The sequence below is a fragment of the Ochotona princeps genome, chromosome 7 (genome assembly GCF_030435755.1).
Source record: "Ochotona princeps isolate mOchPri1 chromosome 7, mOchPri1.hap1, whole genome shotgun sequence".
In the NCBI taxonomy this organism is placed as follows: Eukaryota; Metazoa; Chordata; class Mammalia; order Lagomorpha; family Ochotonidae; genus Ochotona; species Ochotona princeps.
In genome coordinates, this window is record NC_080838.1 from 17,634,025 (window position 1) to 17,655,483 (window position 21,459).

A 21,459-nucleotide genomic window follows, 5' to 3' on the forward strand; every position below is an offset into this window, starting at 1 on the left:
CCAGCCAAAAAAAGCCACTGTTCCTGCTAGGACAGGAGGTGAACTGAGTAGGGCTGGCCCATGGACCCACTGGTATGCTCAAAATCTGGCATTGGGAGGGGTTCTGATGGAGGAGCCTGGGCAACTCCTCTGACAGGACACACAGTCCCTGCAGGTAAGCGCAAGAAGTATGATAGGAAACAGCCCAGAATAGGCCATGGAAAGTTTCCCACTGGCATACATTTGGCATGGGACGGGGGCAGACCAGCTGAATCAGTTCATGTCATCCACTGGCAAGTGTGAATGCCAGAACAGAGTGTGGGTGAGCCAGGTTAGGTTAGGACAAAAACCGGGGCACAATATGGAATGCCAGGGTGAGGTTGCCTGTACTGGATGTGATTGCAGCGCCCAACCAGCGTGCATGAGAACCAGGAAGGGAGGGGGCAGAGCCGGCAGGGGGATTAAGGGGTGGGTCCCTTGCTAGACAGCTACTCCCACTGGAGAGCGTGGGCTGAGATGGGGACAGACCAGACTAAGCAGTGTTACAACACCTGTGCGCCTCATGTGGACTAGATCAGAGAAAAGCCAGGCTGAGCGGACTATTCCTACTGGTGCAATCTACAATTAGAGTGGGTGAGGGTTGTTTGGGCTTAGCTGCAGCATCAACTGGCAGAAGCTGGCACTGGGGGCTAGTTCTGTCAAGTCAAACCACAGAACCACCTGGAGAGTGCATAAACCGGCATTGAGAGAGACCTGGGAGGGAAATAGTGGGCTCCTCCCTCTTGGGATACTACTCCCACGGGAGGGCATGAAAACTAGGACTGGGGCTGGGGTGGCTAGACAGAGAGGCACTCAACAACATCCGTGAGGGCTGGATAGTTGAGCTGGTTAGATGGAACTAAGCTTTAATACTCATTGACACGTATGAGAGCCAAATGGTATGTGGGACAGGCTGGACTACTGCTACACATACTGGCAAACCAGGGTAGGGGGCAGGCCTGGTGGGGGTTATTGTGGGTCACTGCAACTAGGCTGCAGCTCTCACTGGTTTATGTGAGGGCCGAGCATGTGCTAGGCAGAACCAGGTTGGACTGCAACACCCACTGGTTCCAGTGGAAGTCAGGAATGAAAACAGAACCCACTCAGCAATTGCAACCACCAGTTGGTTGAGGCAATGGACTGTGCTGGGCCCTGTGCTTGCTAGAACATACAAGAATCTGGTCTGGGAATACCTCAAAGTTTCTTTGGGGATGTCCCCAATCGAACTGCTGGACTCAGAACCCTAGCCACGAGAAGACAGAAGAAAGAACAAGTCAATCAACCACCTCAGCTATATGTTGGCAGCGAAATACTGGGCAAATGGAGACTCTATGATGGACTATGTCAATCAGTGGATTCTTCAACGACCTCATCGTGCTTGGAGTGGCGACATTGGCAGCGATTCATAACTGCTGAACTATCAAAACCACTTGAGCAAGTATCTCAGCGCATGCTCCACATCTGGGACTTGGGGTGAGTGGGAAACTGGGTGGGGCTTCTCCCTCAATATCCTCCTTTAGATCAGATACATGAAGAAAACAATATGGAAATAATAGTCTTACCCACTTCCCTATAGCCCTTGAACCTTTTTACTGTAATTAACTATATAAAGATTGTAAAAAATATAATAAATTAAAGAAAATAAAATTTAAAAATTATTTAAGCAAAACTTAGTTTAAAAAAAATTTACTTCTGATCATGGACTGGATAAGAAAAAGTAGGAGAAATCACTATACTTTAACTTATCATTATCAATGCCAAATCCTTACAGTATACAGCAGGATTTGGCATTCCATTTAAGATGCCTCTTGGGATGTACACATTCCATATTGGAAAGCCAAGGCTGAAGAACCAGCCCCGCTCCGAATTGCAAAGTCACGGTAACACATGCCCTGCAGGGCAGCAGGTGAGTAGTTAGCCCTCTGATATCCACATGGGAGATCAACACTGAATTTTGGGTTTCTAGGTTCCTGGGTTTGGCCTGGCCTGGGTCGAGCTATCATAGGTATTTGTCTGCTTGTCTCTGCCCATCATATTACTGAATATAAGAATTTAAAGTATAGAGCTTTAACTAAAGAAAGCAAACAAGCAAATAACAAGTAGCTAAATAGCTGAAGAGGATGAAAAGGAATAAAAAAAATAGAAGCATTTAAACCATAAGCTAAGATGACTGATAATCAGATAGACAAAACATAAACCATTTTGCACAATCACAAAGCAACCATTATGAAAAACCTTACCCAGAATGGGATAGCCAAAAGACAAACACTGTATTTACCTTTTCTTTATCCCTGTACAATGACCTCAAAGTATTGAAGACTGGCGGACAACCTTTGCTGAAATTCATCCTTAGGAACTTATCCAAGCATTCTTTAAACTTCTCACCTTAGAAGATAAAAAGTTGGTTGGCTTACGTTTACCCAACTTACAACAATACTATCTTCACCCTACTATACATAGTTACAGTTAAAATCAAGAAAAGAAATTTTAAATCCTAACAACATTTTCATTTCTTTACACTTGTCCTTACCAGATAAAAAGTTTAATGGCAGCCTTCTTGGTACCAATCCCCTCGGATATTTAGTCCAAGCCTCTTCATAAATTTTTAGTCGTTCTAACATATTAGCTACAAATAAAGGAAAAAATCCTTTTATATGACTTATAAATTGTATTTTTCTACCAAAACATTGTAACTTTCTCAATGTAGTTAATATTAAAGACAATTTGAAGTTGAAAATTGTGCTATCTTACTACCTTATTGTTTATCATTTTAGATTATGTCAGTATCTGCAGTCATACATAATACATAATAGATGCTGTTTCGCTTTAGGTAGACTTTCAGAATCTGAGAACTTCCTTTATTTTTTGAAAAACCAACAGTATTACTTATACAATTAATCTCTTCAGTCTACCCCCTCTAATTCTACACACACATGACACTGGCAGGCCCTTGCACTGCAGCTATAGCTCACCACAGAGGTCATGCTTGCTTCTTTGCTTTAAGGAGACACATCCATTCCTGACCCTGGAAATTTTTCTTTCATGCTCTTGATGCTACTGTGCACGTGTGAACTTTCTCTAAAGCTGTTTCTAAAATTCTTTTCTTTACCATTCCTATGAATTTGTAAAAGAGAGACTTCAGAACATGCTCAATCTGCCATATTGAAGTTTATAATAAACACTCATATTCAGTCTATTTTTTAACCAATTCTTAGCTAGTATTATTTCAAATGGTGCTTTTCATTGACTTAATAAAATTTACATTAACAAAAGAAGCAATTAAAACTTAGCAAATTTTCAACATTACCTGGCTTCAGTGCTTTTTCCAAGCCTTTGTAATAGGCCCAATTTTCAGGATTTCTCTCTTGCAAACATCTATAAACATCAGCAGCATCTTCTAAGCGACACAATTGCAACAGAAGTTCCCCTGATTTAAATAAAAGTAAGTAAGTAAATATCAGAGAAAAATTTTCTAAGTTTTCACTGAATTTTCTTAAAATCTCACTATAAATCAATATGGAGAAGTGGGCGGACCGGCCACCCTGCTAAGTTCCCAATCCTCTTCAACAAGACTATCTGCCATGTTCTCTTATTACCCTTTCTTTATGAAGTTTGGTTTTTTTTTTTAGAAACACCTCTCTCTCTCCATATTCCTCAGTTTACTCCGTTTGTCCAAGTCAGTTCTTCAAATCTACTGAACATACATATGGTCATCAAACTATCATGCACTCTTCAAATTATTCCTGATATCATAAGAACAATTTCAATATCCGAATAAATAACCCAATCAAATACCCCAACTTTAGGATCCTTTGACCAATTATAAAGCAATTCTTCTACAGTAAGCCCTTAATTCATACCCAAACTAGTCTTTGTCTTTTATCTCTTCCAACAACTAAACAAGCACCCTGATTTAAGTTTAATTATCTTTAAGAGTGATCAATTGACTGATTTATTTATATTTATTTATTTTTATCGGAAAGTTAGATTTACAGAGAGAATGAGACAGACAGTAAGATCTTCCATCCACAAATGGCCACCAAAGGCTGGGGCAGAGCCAATCCGAAGCCAGGAGCCAAGAGGCCCCTCCAAGTCTCCCATGTGAGTGCTGAGTCCCAAGGCTTTGAGCCATCCTCTACTGGTCTCCCAGACAACAAAGCAGGGAGCTGGATGGGAAGTGGAGCAGCTGGGACATGAATCAGAGGCTGTATGGGATGCCAATGCTTGCACTTCAAGCCACTACCTTCACTCTGGCACCCTTTTATCTCATCATACAATAAAACTGAACATTCACTGAAAACTGATGTGCCAAAGCACTGGAAATACATCAAATAATAACACACTTCACAGGAGTCTAGGAGGTAGACTAGTATTCTCATCATTTTAAAGGGTAAGTAACTTCAGTAAACTTGCCAAGGATCTTTCAAAATCTTGGAGTTAGAATTTGAATACAAGCAAATCATTTCAAAGGTCAGATACATTTTTTTTTTCAAATTTAGTAACTTCTTTGACAGGCCCGGCGCAGTGGCCTAGTGGCTAAAGTCCTCGCCTTGAACGCCCCGGGATCCCATATGGGCGCCCGTTCTAATCCCGGCAGCTCCACCTCTCATCCAGCTCCCTGCCTGTGACCTGGGAAAGCAGTCGAGGATGGCCCAAAGCTTTGGACCCTGCACCCACATGGGAGACCTAGAAGAGGTTCCTGGTTCCCGGCTTCAGATCGGCACAGCACCAACCGTTGTGGTCACTTGGGGAGTCAATCATCAGACAGAAGATCTTCCTGTCTCTCCTCCTCTCTATATATGACTTTGTAATAAAAATAACTAAGTCTTAAAAAAAAAAACCCACCAAATTTATTAACTTATTTGAAAAGCAGAGTGATGGCAAGGCAGTGACTAAGAAGGGAAGGAAAAGGACGGCAGAGAAAAGTGAGGGAGAGAGTGGAACAGACACGGAGATCCAGCAATTGTTCACTTGCTTGTTTATTCCTCAGACAGCCAGCGCTAGACCAGGTTGAAGCCAGATGCCAAGACCTCTATACTGGTTTCCTACATGGGTGGATCAAGGCACATTAACAGGAAAATGGATAGAATGTGTAGCCACTAGGACTCAATTTAATCTTGTATTCCAATATGGACAGCCTGGAGCACTAGTGATAGCTTAAAAGTGTTAAGCACAAGCCAAAGAGTCCATATTTTTAACATCAAAAGCAATGTTTCTTTTTTTATATAAAAAAAGATTTATTTATTTGATTACAAAGTCAGATACACAGAGAGGAGGAGAGACAGAGAGGAAGATCTTCCGTCCGATGATTCACTCCTCAAGTGAGCCGCAACGGCCGGTGCGCGCGGATCCGAAGCCGGGAACCTGGAATCTCTTCTGGGTCTCCCACGCGGGTGCAGGGTCCCAAAGCCGTGGGCCATCCTCGACTGCTTTCCCAGGCCACAAGCAGGGAGCTGGATGGGAAGTGGAGCTGCCGGGATTAGAACGGGCGCCCATATGGGTTCCCGGTGCATTCAAGGTGAGGACTTTAGCCACTAGGCCACGCCACCAGGCCCAGCAATGTTTCTAAATCAAGGGTACTTTGGTCACTTAGGTGCTATATTAGTACATTAGTACATTAGTAGCACCTGAATATAACTTTCCTATCTGGGTGATAAGTGCTACTGTTAACTAATGGGAAGACACGAGAGAGAATTCCCAACATTCTGCAATGCAAAGAAGACACTTCACCATTATCAACTCACATCCAAAGAATATGAAAAGCACCACAGCTGACAAATGAAATTTTACAGGAAGCAAAACCTGCAACTTTTACTTCCCTACACTATACCCATTCACACTTTCTTCCCTTAATTTTCTCCCTCTTTTGTCGTATAGATGAACTGGTGGCACAGAAATGACAATATAACACTTTGCTGGACAAGACTTACTCATTCCGCCCAGAAGTTCTCAAGTGAGCTTTATCACATTATCCCTTCTCCCAACTATCCCAACTGCCTCCAAAGTCCACTGCAAGAATTTCCAAAGATTGGTTCTACTTGACGTTCTCTTTATTCTCTGTCCCTGACACCAGTACCAGACTTAAAGTACATATTTTGTGGAAAGAGGTAATGACCATGGTTCCTATTTCACATTAAAAATGGAAATAAATAGAAGAGAATTCCTAAATACTCATTACACACCTACCTTTAAATACCTATTTGCCCATATACTCTACCAATTTTGTTACTGTGGATAAACTACTCATACTTTTACTTAAGCTTAATACTTCAACTTACCTACTGAAGGACATCCCTTCTACTTTCTCAAGTGATCTGTGCTTTCACTGTGGCAAAACTCCTTGGATCAGTCTTTTATGCTCTGACTTCCTCTATTTCCTATTTCACTTAAATCAGCTTGATGCTTGGGCTTTAAACATGCTCTTTTCCAAATGCTCAAAAGCATTTTTGTCAATGTAAGCAATGACTTCCAAAGTGCTAGTAAGTCACTGGTGAATCCAATTCCTTATCTAACTTTATCCGGTCATTCTTCCTAACAAACTGTTAACTGAACCAGCCAAAATAATATACCTCAGGAGTATCTTGGGCAGGGATCATGCAAGCTGATTAAACCAGCGCTTGAATACAGGCAACCCAAATAGCACCAGTTCCTATAGAAGTGTCTGGGAAACACACTCATCTTCTCTCCCCCTCTCCCTTTTCTTCTCGAAAACTCTGTATTTCAAATAAATAAACCTTTATGGCATTTTGGGACTCAGCGCAATGGCCTAGTGGCTAAATCCTCTTCTTACATGGGTCAGTATGCTACACGGGTTCAAGTATGTGTCCCAGCTACTCCACTTCCCATTCAGATCCCTACTTGAGGAAGGCAGTCGAGGATGGCCCAAAGTCTTGGAACCCTACGTCCACGTGGGAAGTCCAGAGGAAGTTTTTGGCTCCCGGCTTCAGATCAGCTCAATTCTGGCCATTGCAGCCACTTGGGAAGTAAACCAGAGGATGTAAGATCTTTCTCTCTGTAAATCTGCCTTTCCAATAAAAATAAATAAAATTTTTAAAAAAATTTTAAGTAAGATTTATTTATTTTTATTGCAAAGTCAGATCTATAGAGGTGAAGATCCTCTATCCGATGACTCACTCCCCAAGTGACTGCAATGGTTAGAGCTGTGCCGATCCGAAGCCAGGAGCCTGGTGCCTCTTCCAGGTCTCCCATGCGAACACAGGGTCCCTCCCAAGGCTTTGGGCTGTCCTCAACTGCTTTCCCAGGCCACAAGCAGGGATCTGGATGGGAAGTGGAGCTGTCGGGACTAAAACCGGCACCCACATGGGATCCCGGCGCGCCCAATGCGAGGACCCTAGCTTCTAGGCCATCGCGCAAGGCCCAAATTAATCTTTTTTAAAACTGACATTGTGAAAATTAACTTGTGGGCCCGGCGGCATGGCCTAGCAGCTAAAGTCCTCGCCTTGAACGCCCCGGGATCCCATATGGGCACCGGTTCTGATCCCGGCAGCTCCACTTCCCATCCAGATCCCTGCTTGTGGCCTGGGAAAGCAGTTGAGGATGGCCCAAGGCTTTGGGACCCTGCACCCGCGTGGGAGACCCGGAGGAGGTTCCTGGCATAGGATTGGCGCGCACCGGCCCGTTGCAGCTCACTTGGGGAGTGAGTCATCGGACGGAAGATCTTCCTCTCTGTCTCTCCTCCTCTCTCTGTATATCTGACTTTGTAATAAAAATAAATAAATCTTTTTTTAAAAAAAATTAACTTGTATTCCCATGAAAGAGTTGAGGCTCATGCCTTGCTTCTATCACATGGCATCTCAGCAGAGAGTAAAGGAATCCAAACTAAATTTCTCTACTTGGATCTTTCCAAACATAATACTCTTTACACTTAATAGACATCTAAAGAATGAGTAGTTCAAATAAGGGTACGCCTTTACAAAGGGAGCTCCAGATTTCTCAGACTTCCAGTTTTTCTTACTAGCAGCATTATCCTCTGATGACAGTCCACCTATCCAATAACAACTACACCTACTAGGTACAGGACATTACACTTTTCTAACATTCAATTCCAAGTTGAGTGCATGGAATTTGTAAAGCAGCATTTCAGATGCTATTTCAAATTACTTGTCTTTTCAATTATTTACTCTTTCATATTCTATAATTGCTTCCTCAATTTCTGAAATTTTAAGATTCTTCCCCAATTGCCAAATAAACCATGCTGTCAGATTATTTGAGGATCTTGTCCTATCAAAATATTCACACATAAACTTAAAACTCAAAACATTTCCTTCCAGAATTTATATTCATTCTGTCTCCTCACACATTCTGGTCAGCCACAATGACACTCAATGATATCCTATAAGTATTTCAGCAAAAAATATTCAATTTTTTTTGTGATTAATGTCAACAAAGTCTGAGATACACTACAAAAATTATGGTTTTAATAATAAGACTTTTCTAAGAAATTCAACCCTGTCTTACAAAATTAAGGTAATATTTTCAATAGACACTTTTCAAAGAAAGTACATTTTACTGAATTACTTTGCGCAAATTTTTATCATTCCCAATTTTCTTATGTATACTCATTGTTAGAATGTGTCACTTTCCAACAATACAAATTACTGAAACATGTTATGTAATATTTTCCATTTCCAAAAAGTTAGATTATATCCACTTGCCAGAAGCAACTAATTACATGGCTTTTCAGTCTTATTCTTTCATACAGTTCAATGTAAAAATGACATTCTTTCAATAATACCTTTGGTTTCTTCTACAGCAAGTTTATCACAAATTTGTTTTTCATAGGTATAAAGATGTTCCAAGGCTTCTCTGTAGAGGCCTGCTTCCCGAAGAACTTGATTCTGATATAAAAGGAGCTCACTATATTCATAATCCACTTTATCAGGAGATGTCTGTAGATGCATAGACAGAAAGTATTTATAGTAAAAATGTTCCTTTCATATTTAAATTAGTCAAAACAACACACATTATCAAACGATAACATCTAATCAATAAAACTTTAAAAAAAATTCTTAAATACCTGGCAATGGTCAAATAACAAAAATATTAAGTTATGACACATTTAAACGAACAGTCCTTAAGTCTTTCTATGCAACAAATAAATGGAAAGCTTTGCTTTAAACAAATATCAAATCATAAATCTGACAGAAGTGCACCTGTCATAACAAGTTGATTAAGGCAAGACTCTTAATCAATGAATAAAACTAACAGTTTAGTGAGGAACAGCTAGTCATAATCTGTTCATTAAATGCAAATAAAACATAACAAATTTACAAACACACATAGCACATTAACCAAGTAATCAAATAATACATATCCTATGCCTCGATACAACAAACTAACAAGGACTGAATATCACTTCTGGGATTTCTTATGCAAAATGTGTTAACTATATTTAATAATGAGGAAACACCAGATAAATAGAAATTAAGCCACATTCTACTATTCTTCAAAATACCCATATCATGAATTATAGTCCTTAAAAACTGTTCCAGGTTAAGATACTGAAGAGAAAATAGGTAATACACAAGATATTAATTTGAGGCCTGGAATGGAAAAAATTGCTAGAAAGGATACGGGCAGAACAATTAATGAATTTTCAATATGGGTTGTGAATTAGATAATTGTCTATTTCCTAATCCTAATCATTTACACAATACTCACTGTAGAGCTGGCAATTAATTATCCTTAGGAAATATACACACAAACCTTTAGGGGTCAAATGTTTAGAGCAAACATTTTAAGGAAATAAAACATACTTTAAACTAAATGCAGTAAATATTAACCATCATGCAAATAAATTCCTATGGAGTTTCCTATATTGTCCTGCAAAATTTCTGCTAAGTATCAAACTAATTCAAAATAAAGTCAGCCAAACCACATAATTCTCCTTTTATTCTTAAGAGTTAAGGCCCAGTTAAATGGCTTCTGGTTATTACCTGTTGTGTTTTCCTAAATTCTTCTAAAATCTTTGCTGCCATTTCATAATCTTCTAATAAATGATAAGCAATAGCATAACCAATCCATGATGCTCTCTGTGCAGGTCGAAGCTGAAGTAATTGATACCTCGTTTCCTTCAAGAGGAAGAAAAAACTTTTTCTTAGGCTTCAAAAGACATAATGCATTCCACAACACTAAGCACATTAGCAACAGTACTAGAAATTGTAACAGAATATAGCCTCAAGCATTAATGTGCATGTAGCTTTCAAAGAGACAAAGAAAGCAGCCAACACTGCTCTACATAAAGATGCTGCCTGCAGTAACCACATCCATAAAGGCACCTTTTTGAGACCTGGCTGCCCCATTTCTAATCCAGCTTCCCGCTAATGTGCTGGAAAAGCAGTGGAAAATGGCACCAGTGTATGAACCTCTGAACCTAAATGACCTGGATGAAGGTCCTATTTCCTGGCTTTAGCCTGGCACAGCCCCAGCCATGGTGGTAATCTGGGAGTGAACCAGCCAATAAAAGAGCTCTCCTTTTTTTCTTTCTTTCCCTTTTTTAAAGATTTATTTTTACTGGAAAGTAACATATAAAAAGAGAAGAAAATGCAGAAAGATCTTCTATCCATTGCTTCACTCCAAGTGGCACAACAGCTGGAGTTGAGCCGTTCCAAAGCCAGGAACCAGGAGCCTCTTCTGGGTCTCCCACATAGGTTTAGGGTTCCAAAGCTTTGGGCTATCCTCTACTGCTTTTTCAGGCCACAAGCAGGGAGCCGGATGGGAAGTGGAGCAGCTGGAATAAGAACCACCGCCCATCCGGGATCCCGGTGCATGTAAGACGAGGGTTTTAGCCCCTACACTGCTGTGACAGGCCATCTGCCTCTCAAATAAATAAAAAAACAGAGAGAAAAAAAAAAAAGAAAAAACTTTAAAAAGCACAAGGCCCCACACTAATATTACAAATCTTAACATCATAAAAGCAGACACCCTTTATTTACTCATCTATTCACTACAACAAATAGTAATAAAAGAGATTGTACAAAGATAGTGAATATAGTATATGAGAGTTCTTAAAAAGTAGTGGTGTCAGCTTTGTGTCTCAGCAAGTTATGCTGTGAAGTCCTGTCTGCTGCACTTCCTATCCAGCTCCCTGCTAATCTGGAAAAATGAGAGGTGACTGGGCACCTGCCATCCACATGGGAGAGTTGGATGAAGCTCCTGGCTGCCAACTTCCACCAGGCCCTTTTATGGCCTTTGTTGCCATTTGGGGAATTGAGTCAAGAGTCTTTCTGTGTGCATCTCTGCCCTACAGAGAAATAAACTTTTTTTTTTAAGGTGCTCTTGTACCACCATTGTGACACATCAGGTGAACGCACACTTGGAAGGCTGGCATCATCATAGCGTGTATGGTTTAAGTCTCAATTCTGCTTCCATTTCTAACTCCCTGATAACATGCTTGAGAAGGCACATTACTTCAGTCCATGCCTTCCCTGTAGAAAGGATAGATGGAGCTGTTGACTTTCGCCTGATCCAGGGCCAGCCGATAATGACCAGCTGGTGATGAAACAGCTACTCCATTGTGCGTTTCAATATTTTATCCAAAACAAGCAAAAAAACTAACTATGAGATGAGATTTATATCAAGGAAACACATCAGGCAGAGGCTACCATGAAAAAAAATTTATATATATGAACTGATAAACAAATAAGACCAATTTAAAGACCAATTTAAAAGTATACAAAGTCTTACTAGGTATAAAAATAAAAACTTTTCTCCAAAAAAAAGGTGGAAAGATTACAGTCTATTTTAAAAATAATCATCATTACTAAAATTATCAAATTAATTATACTCAGTAATCTGAGACTGTTTCATTGTAAAATAATTTATTTTGGGCCAGCATTGTGGCATAAACAATGCCTATGAAGCCACCCAGCATCCAACACAGGTGGTAGTTTGAGTCCTGATTCCTCCAATTCTACTACTCCCTGTTAAAGTGCCTACAAAAGCTCAGCAGAAGATGGCCTAAACATTTGGGTTCCTGCACTCACTTGGGACATCCAAATGCAGTTTCCTGGCTTCGTCTGGCTTTGGGCCTTTTGGGGAATGAGCCAACAGTGGATGATATTTCTCTCTCTCTCTCTCTCTCTCTCTCGCTAATTCTCCAACTGTAACAATCTGTAGCCAGGAGCCAAGATTCTTTTGGATCTGCCACCTAACAGCTGGGGCCCAAGGACTTGGGCCTTCCTAGGTACAGTATCAGGGAGCTAGATCAGAATTAGTGCATCTAAGCCCAGCACAGTAGCCTAGAGGCTAAAGTCCTCGCCTTGCAGGTGCAGGGATCCCATTTGGGTGCCACTTCATGTCACGGCTACTCAACTTCCCATCCAGCTCCTTGCCTGTGGCCTGGGAAAGCAGCAGAGGAAGGCCCAAAGCCTTGGAACCCTAAACCTGTGAAACCTGGAGGAAGCTCCTGGTTCCTGCCTACAGGCAGGCTCAGTCCTGGCCATTGCAGCTACCTGGGGAGTGAACCAACGTATGGAAGACCTTTCTCTCTGTATCTCCTTCTCTCTGTGCACTGCCTTTCAATAATAAACAAACAAACAAATAAAAATTCAAGATTTGAAGTACTCAAAGTTTTGAAGAATAACATTCCCCTTAGCGTAAAAACACTGTTTTACTTACCCTGTAACCCTCAAGATCTCGCATTTGAATCTGAAGTAAGGAAAGGTCCCGTAAGATTTGAAGATTGTCTTTATCCCATTTTAGTGCATTTCTGTAACACTTAATGGCTTCATCATATTTCTTGTCTGACCTCTGAAGAAGTCCGTAAACATGCCAACCTACAGAATTTAGTTAAGGATATAGCCTGCAAGTCAACAAATTATTATACCAAAAGATCACCAAGAAAACGGAGAACTGCTGTCACTTTCAAAATACTGTGCTTAAAAGAAATGAAGGATTACAAGTATAAAAGAAATTTTAATTGGTAGAAAAAAACTCAGCTTTTAGAGCCACAGGAAATCACACAGAGCCTGATGCCTTAGCTCTGTAACCATGCAAGTCTCATTGTTTCCTCATTTATAAATTCTAAATAGAAATACTCTGTACAGTAAAGCACAGCAGGCCTGGAAAAGGCAACAGAAGATGGCTCAACCATTTGGGCCCCTGCCACATACATGGGAAATGTGGAAAAAATTCCTGGCTGCTGCTTATTTTTTCCCCAACAGCAGGCAACTGCCTATGTTATACTGCTGGGGGAAAATCAGCTGATAGCTAATGGCATCCTGGGCCTGGTTAATGGCAATGTGTTAAGTATACAAGTATGCCACCCTAGTCATCTATTCTATTTCTTTCTTTTTTTTTTTTTAAAGATATGTGGGAGACACATGCTGGCACGCCAGCAGACAAGGTCTGAGGCCCCATGTGCAAGCGTGCATGGGACCTGGGTAGCCAGGTAGGGACCCAGGCTGCCACGGCATACCACCAGAGGACCAGGTTTAGGGACTTGCATGCTAGTGGGCTTGGAAGGCTATGGATAGCTCAGGGAAGCGGGTCTGGAGATGAGTGGGAGGGAGGATGATGAGGGAGAACATGACTGGTGAGGAGTGATTTCTGCAGGGCTTCTACCAACCACGTTACTACACTTGCAGGTAACGGAATAAGCTAAGATCAAATGGTTTAGAGCAGGAAAACAAACTGGAGGACCTTTTGAGGCCAAACCAACACACCCACCCAAGTGGGAGACCTAAGTTGCAATTATTGGTTTCAACCACTGCCTTCTGGCACACATAAAAGCCATGGTTAGGGGGGTGCTTGTCTGGCAGGGCTCAACTGCCAGTGAGTGTCAGGGAAGTGTGTGAACTGTGTTAGGCTCGGCCATGACACTAACCAGTTCATGAGAGAACTGGGTCTGGGAGCAGATTCTGTTCTACAGGGGGATCATGGGCTCACCCCTGTAGGACTGCCATACCAGATGATTTGCTTACAGGAGGGGAATGGTAATGGGCGTAACTAGACATAACCATGGAACTCACTAATACTTAGGGGCACTGGGGTAAGGAACAGACCAGGTTGGTCCAGGCTACAGCACCTGCAGGCGTACCCAAGAACTGGTATGAAGCGGATCAGGAGGCAATATCCACCAGCACACACAATGGCAGACACTGGGTGATAGACTGCCAGTTAAGGGCCTACTGCCTGGCACCAGTGAAATCTGGGGCTAAGAGTGAGTCTGGTGGGGGAACTTGGTGAACTCTCCTGGTAGGCCATCACTCCCACTGGTGAGCACCTGAGTCAGAGCTGGATGTTGGTCAGGCTGGGCAGGGCTCTTCGCTTGTCGGCAGGTGTGTAGGTTGGCGGTGGGGGCTGGGGGAGATGACTGGGCAGGGCCAGGTCAAACCATACCACTGGCATGCATGGGAGCCAGGATGGGTTGTGGGCCATGTCAGGATAGGCTAGGCTATCATACCTGCCAGTATGCATGAAAGCCAGGGATGGGGGCAGACTGGGCAGAGCAAGGCTGTAGCGCCCACCAGTGAGACTTGGGACAGGGGACAGGGGACAGGCCAGGCCAGGTCAAGCTGCAGCACCAATGGCAAAGGCCAAGACAGGTGATGGCTTTTATTGGGTTGGGTTGGAACAACCACTGGCACATGCAAGATCTGTGACGGAGTGAGCCTAGTTGGGAAGTTAAGGAGATGCCCCAATGGGGCATCTCAGAACTATCAAAACCAATTAAGATATACCCTCAGAACGTGCTCCACATCGGGGACCCTGGGACAACCTCAAGTGGCTGTCTCCCCATTCCTGGGCACTGATACAGTTGGGCTACTAGAAGAGGCCCCTTCCCCTTCTCTTCCCCACTTTCCCCAGATACGGGGAAAAACAAGAGATTGGAAGCAGCTGTCTCATCCACTTTTCCCCATTCCTTGATCATTCTTACCTTAATCAATGGTCCACATGGGCATGCATCCCTGTCAACTATGTAAACACTCTCAAAAATAAAATGATTATTTTTAAAAAAATGTTTTTTAGAAAGAAGCTGAGCTTGGTTTAAAACCTAATTGAAACAAACTCCAAGCTATGCTCTTCATTAGTACTCAATAATGTTTCCCTAATATTCCATTACATATATATATATGTATATAAGCGAATTTGGCATGAAACATATTCAGACCACACAAATGCCTCCCCCTGTTAAGGGTAGGAAGAGTTTACAGATATTTTTAACGGCAATGTCCAATTATCTATGACATATTGTTATATACCCAATTTAATGGGTATTTAACAATGCTCCTTAGATGAAGGCAAGTTGCTGTTAACTCAATTTAAGAAACAGTCTTCCTAGAGTTGCAAATTAAAAATAGATCTAAAACTTAAATTATTGCTTTAGTTCAAGCACTCAATTCTTATATTTATTTCAAAAAGGATACACACATGACTCTTCAAGTCATTTCTCAAACCTCTACGAACCAGTTCATAAGCTTCTTCCTTTTTCCCCAAACAGTTCAATGTTAATCCTTTCATAGCCAGAGTTTCTATTTTTAGTAGGAAAAAAAATAATTAAACATTAAAATTAGTAAAAGGTAACCATAAATTTAAAAAATACATCCTACACTATACTGATAATTAAAAATTTCAAAATAACTGAGATATTTTCCAAATTGGTACAGAATTAAAATGTTTTAAACTGGCAAATCAAGTAAATACAGATTTCCAGGCCCTTTTTAGCAGTTTTCCTCTTTTATTTTCTTAGATTTAAAAAAAAAAAAATGCAGGCACATATGACTAGGAAGATAATATTGTAATTCGTATGCTAACAAGATAAACATCACCATCTCTGATGCTTCAAGTTCTAGTTGTTTCTCTTCCAATCTAGCTCACAGAGAATGGCCGAAGTCCTTGGGTTCCTACACCCATATGGGAAACCTGGTGGAAGCCCCTGGCTCCCAGGACTTCAGTCTGGCACAAACCTGGCTGCAGCGGTCACTGGGGAAGTGAACCAAAGGATACAATATTTCTCTTTCTCTCTCCCTGTCACTTGGCCTTTCAAATCAAATTAAAAATAAATAAATAAGTAAAAATTCATTCTTTACTATCCTTCAGAAGAATTCATGTGATGACCTTATTTTATATAATCACATCATTAAATATAAACTTTTGAAAGCAGACCTTATTTCTGTAAAATTACACAAAAATTCAGTTTACTCATTTAACAACTGTATAAATTATGTACATTTCTAATTTTCATAAATTTACTTTAAAATGAATCTTTGGAATTACTAAATTCGCACCAAAGAGATGTCAGGAACCAGAACAGATTATGAGAGTAAAGGGAAATACTAAATTTTCAGAAAAAAAATTTCTGTTTTTATTATCTGTGGAACAAAAAGCATTCATTGTGATCTGTCCAACTTTTAGAATGGAAATTTAGATTTCATATAAAAATTAACAAAGGTTAATGATTAATAATTCATACTGAGGCAGGTGTTTGGCATAGCAATTAACACACAGCTTGGCATGCCTTATTGAAGCATCTGGGTCCCAGTCCCAGTTCTTCTATTTCTGGTCCAATTTCCTGTAAATCCAGATCCTGAGGCTCAACAGACAGTTCCTTGCCACCCAGAGAAGTTCATGCTTCCGAGCCGCAGCCCAACCCACCCCTGGCTGTGCAAAGCATGCGTGAACAAGTCGATCAAAGATCTCTGTCTTTCAAATACACTGGGAGAAAAGGGGACAGGGAAAAAATAAATCCTGAGCAGGAGTCAACCCGTACTGTTCAAACACATTTTCAGGGGTAGGCATTTGCCCAGGTGGCAACTGCCAGTTGGGATGCCTGTATCTCCTTATCAGGGTGCCCGAGTCTGATCCCACAAAAAAAATTTAAAAAACAAAAATTTTTAAATAATCATTATCATTCCACTTATTTATGTCTTCTTGGATGATTAATCATTATCATTCCACTTATTTATGTCTTCTTGGATGCATTTTATAAGAACTTTTAAGCTTTCAGCTTACAGATCCATACAGTTTACATTTTGTCAGATTTGTACCAACTATTTCATTTGGAAATATAACACACGTTTCGAAAATTGTTTTCCAAATATTCATTCCTCATATAAAAAACACATGTGACTTTTGTATGTTGACCTTCTACCCTGCCACTTGATTAAACTCATTTATTAGTTTAAAAAAAATTATTGCTTGAAAGACAGTGTTACAGAGAGAAATAAATCTTAAGAGAAAAATCTTCCCCTTGCTAGTTCACCCCTAAAATTGCCTATAACATCCAGCAATGGGCTGGGCCAATGTCAGGAGACAGGAGTTTCATCTAAGTCTTCCATGTGGGTAGCAAAAGCCCAGATACTCGGGCCATCTTCAGGTGCTTCTGCTGGTGCACTAGCAAGGAGATGGATCAGAAGTGGAGTAGCCGGGCCCGGCGCCATGGCCTAGTGGCTAAAGTCCTCGCCTTGAACGTACCAGGATCCCATATGGGTGTCAGTTCTAATCCCGACAGCTCCACTTCCCATCCAGATCCCTGCTTGTGGCCTGGGAAAGCAGTCGTGGACGGCCCAAAGCCTTGGGACCTGCATCTGCTTGGGAGACCCGGCAGAGGAAGTTCCTGGCTCCTGGTTTCGGATCGGCGAGGCACGAGCCATTGCAGTCACTTAAGGAGTGACTCATCAGACAGAAGATCTTCCTCTCTGTCTCTCCTCCTCTCTGTATATCTGACTTTGTAATAAAAATAAATAATAAAAGAAGTGGAGTAGCAAAGATCTGAATCAGTGCCCATGAGATTCCAGTATCACAGGCAATGACTTTAACTTGCTATGCCACAATGGCAGCCCTGAAACAAATTTTTCTCAAGGAAAAAGAGTAATAGTGTTTTACCCCTACTGTTTCCCATCTCCAAAAAAACTTCAGCAAATTATAAAGTGAAAACCAAATCATGCAAAATATGAGGAAAGCTAACAAATTTATTTCTCTCCCACTCCTCTTCAATTCATACTAGGAGCATAACATCAAACCAATTATAAGAGTAATGCTTCCTAACTATATCTACAAATCAGACCTAGAAAAGATGATTTTCCCTTATCCTCCTCACAAGTTTAGCCAAAAATATTCTAGTTACTGTACAAAATCTCACTTTCCCCACCAATTTTCATATAGGAAAAAGCAAGTGAACTTCCACAAGACTATAATGTACAAATCTTGTCTTCAGTATCATTCAACCTGGAAAAATTAAAGTATAATACAAATAAAAGGATTACAGATCATAACAAAAGACTGAATGGTCTTTAATACAAAGAATTAAATCTCTCCAACTCAAGTGAAGTTCCAAGAAAAATGTTTATTGGATCCAGCACAGTAGCTAAAGTCCTCAATCTGCATGTGCCAGGATCCATCTGGGTGCAACTTCATGTCACAGCTGCTCCATTTCCCATCCAGCTTCCTGCCTGTGGCCTGGGAAAGCAGTAGAGGACAGCCCAAAGCCTTGGGACCCTGCACCCGCGTGACAGACCCCAAAGAAGCTCCTGGCTTCAAATCAGCTCAGCTCCAGCTATTGCGGCCACTTGGGGAGTGAAGCAGAGGATGGAAGATCTCTCTCTTTGTCTCTCCTTCTCTCTATAAATCTGACTTTCCGATAAAAGAAAATAAATATTTAAAAAAGAAAAATTTTTTATTAACAAAACTTTAGTAATCATTCTTTGAGCTTTCATACAGAGCTAATACTCAAAACAGGACTTAACTGAGAAAATGTGCTATTATTTTGTTGACATTACATTTTATCTTCACACAGGAGTCAAACATAAGAGAGTTCACTCTCTCCAGAAAACAGTTAAAGATAGGTGGGGATACTAGAGCTCAGCAAGAGAATCCAGACAGGAAGCTAGTAAAGCCTGAGTGTTCACGCTTACCTCCATGCTCTGCAAATTTGGGATTAGACAGGATTTGTTTACAGAACTTCAACCCATTTCGGTACTGTTTATGTTCGTAACATCTCTGTGAAAAGAAAAATACAAGTCACCTTTGTAAGAAATGCAACCAACTTTAATTTCAAAGCTCAAATTTTGATTTTGTTAAATATAATAAGAATCCTATTCCCACCTTCTAAATTCCACCAAAATTATGGGCCAATTACATAAAGTAAAAGACAAGGAGAAAATAGGTTAAAGGGAAAAAACAAATAAAATTATCAGCCCTTTCCAAAAAGTCTATCAAGTGAATGGTACAGACGATGAAAGCAGAAAAATAAAAGGGATGGATCCTGACTTCGGTCTGCCCTACGCCAGGTTACTGCACCATTTGGGGAAACAGGGCAGCTCAGAAGATGCTCTCCTTCTCCTCCCTCTTCCTTTCAAATAAATATTTAAAAATAAAATAAAAATTTCTTCTTACATTAAGAAGTCTTTTAAACTCAAAGGACCAAAGAAGTACGTACAATGACTGGAAAAAATGACCCATAGAATGGTACATGATAGTGAAATTTCAAAGTTTCAAGCCAAAGATGCTAAATCAGAATAGCACTAAACTTTCATTTCAAAATAAGAACAGAGTACTGAAAAGCTAGTACACAAATATTCAGGCACTTCAAAAAGTTAATGGGCAAATAAAAGTTTAAAAGGCAAGCTTATTGGGATCAAATAATCTTGAGACCCAAGTATAGACTGTTTACAATGTACATTTTCATGAAACTTTTGGAGCCCCATAATCTTCAAAATTCAGAATAAAAATTAACATTCAACTTACAAATCTATACACAGCGACAATCTCAGTTAAGAGTGAAATGATATTCTAGGATTTATCAGAAATATAAATAATATAAATATTTATCTCCAGATACTCTTTCTTGGAGATTACTAAAAGAAATGAAAACAAGCTCTTTAAAGGACAATCTAAAATTTACAAAGACATCTAATACATTAAAAAAAAAAAAAAGAAAGAAACAACACCCTAGAGAACCACCATTCCAACTTGGAAAATAAAGTCAAAGGCAGCCTTGGAATAAACTTCCAGCAACAGAACAGAGAGAACTGGTGTACATTGTTATGTGGAAAACACTACTTATAAGCAGCAACAGAAAGAGGCAAATTTGAAGAAAACAAGTAACAGGTCTACAGAAACCTATCAACTACGTGAAAGAAGTTTTAATTCCAAGAAAAACAAAGGCTTATATAAGAAAGAATACATGGACCAAGGGTGATATTCACTTAATAGTATACAATGTATACAAAATTATAAAAATGCAAAAATTCATTACGTTTCTCAAAAAATTGTGATATTTGGAACATGTTTGAGGAAAAAGTGAGGAGGCAAATATTTGAATGAGGAATTTCTTCATCTTCACCTTCATCTTCATTTTCCATAGCCAGAAATCAATAAATGTTTGAAAGTCATGTCAAGAAATTGATATATTATTGAGCATTAAGAAGGAAAACACCAGAGAAAATAACAGACTGTTGCTTAATTTAGCAGAAGAGAAGGAGGCGAGAGAAATGGGACATATTTTCTCCACCATAAATCTCTCAGTTGATTTCTAAGTATCAAAATACACCTGCATAACAGACTTTTAAAATTTTATTTATCCGGGATTTGTTACAGAAAAAAACTAACGTTAAGTAACGCCAGTACTGTTATTAAATTGAACAAATTTCACAACTTCTGAGATTACTTTAATCTAGAAAACGGTTAATGGATGTGAAGAAAAAATTATAGTAGAAATATTACAAAAATATTTTACAGACGCAAAATTCTGTGTTTAGCCATCAAGATATCAATTAAGCCAATGCTATTGAAAATTAAAGCTGTTCTATAACCAACTACGTACCCATCGTCTCCAGTTTGTTGTTTATTTCAAGCTCAACTGATTTTCCCCAACACTTAATCCTCTCCTCACATCTTTCTCATCTTAGTGAATGCACTCTCCATCAACTCCCTTTAACAGATAACTAAGGAAAAAATGCTTGGTGCTTCTGCTTCCCTCATGTATGCTCCAGTATTACTGGTCCCCTTCAAGTTGCAACAGTTTCCAACTATTGCACATACTTCCTCTACCTCTCAAAGTTAATGCAAAAGACAGAGAAGTGGAGTGCAGAAGTAGTGATTTGAGAGTTATCACTAACCACATAGAGCTAATAAAATTTAACTTACTGTCCCTGTTAGTATAAAGTCTACAACTAACTTTTCTTATAATAATAGTGAAAACATCCAGGGAAGCTATGATGTGAAGACAACTATAATTATGTTCCTCTTAAAGCAACTGGGAAGTAAGACACACGAAGAAGAGCATTACATATCATTATCCATAAAATCAGCATTAACTTTCTGAAATTTTATTAATGTAAAAATATTACACGAGTGCACACAGTCAGCCTAGTGGTTCAGATGCCTACCTTCCGATTCAGAGCACCTGGGTTCCAGCATTTGACTCCAATTTCCTGCCACTGTATGTGGCAGGAATGTAGCAGTGATAGAAGAGTATTC

At 40.1% G+C, this 21,459-nt stretch overlaps 1 protein-coding gene across 1 annotated transcript in view; it reads right to left on the bottom strand.

Annotated features, from left to right (window-relative positions):
• The window catches only part of NAA15 (N-alpha-acetyltransferase 15, NatA auxiliary subunit), an 86,649-nt gene that overhangs the window by 32,250 nt on the left and 32,940 nt on the right, over positions 1-21,459 (bottom strand). Inside the window, exons 2-9 of the mRNA XM_058666837.1 lie at positions 18,894-18,978; positions 15,408-15,512; positions 12,658-12,815; positions 9,975-10,109; positions 8,774-8,927; positions 3,326-3,445; positions 2,549-2,644; positions 2,297-2,403 (exon numbers count right to left, since the gene is read on the bottom strand). Coding sequence (XP_058522820.1) covers positions 2,297-2,403; positions 2,549-2,644; positions 3,326-3,445; positions 8,774-8,927; positions 9,975-10,109; positions 12,658-12,815; positions 15,408-15,512; positions 18,894-18,978 — 960 coding nt within the window. The remainder of the gene's footprint in view (positions 1-2,296; positions 2,404-2,548; positions 2,645-3,325; positions 3,446-8,773; positions 8,928-9,974; positions 10,110-12,657; positions 12,816-15,407; positions 15,513-18,893; positions 18,979-21,459) is intronic.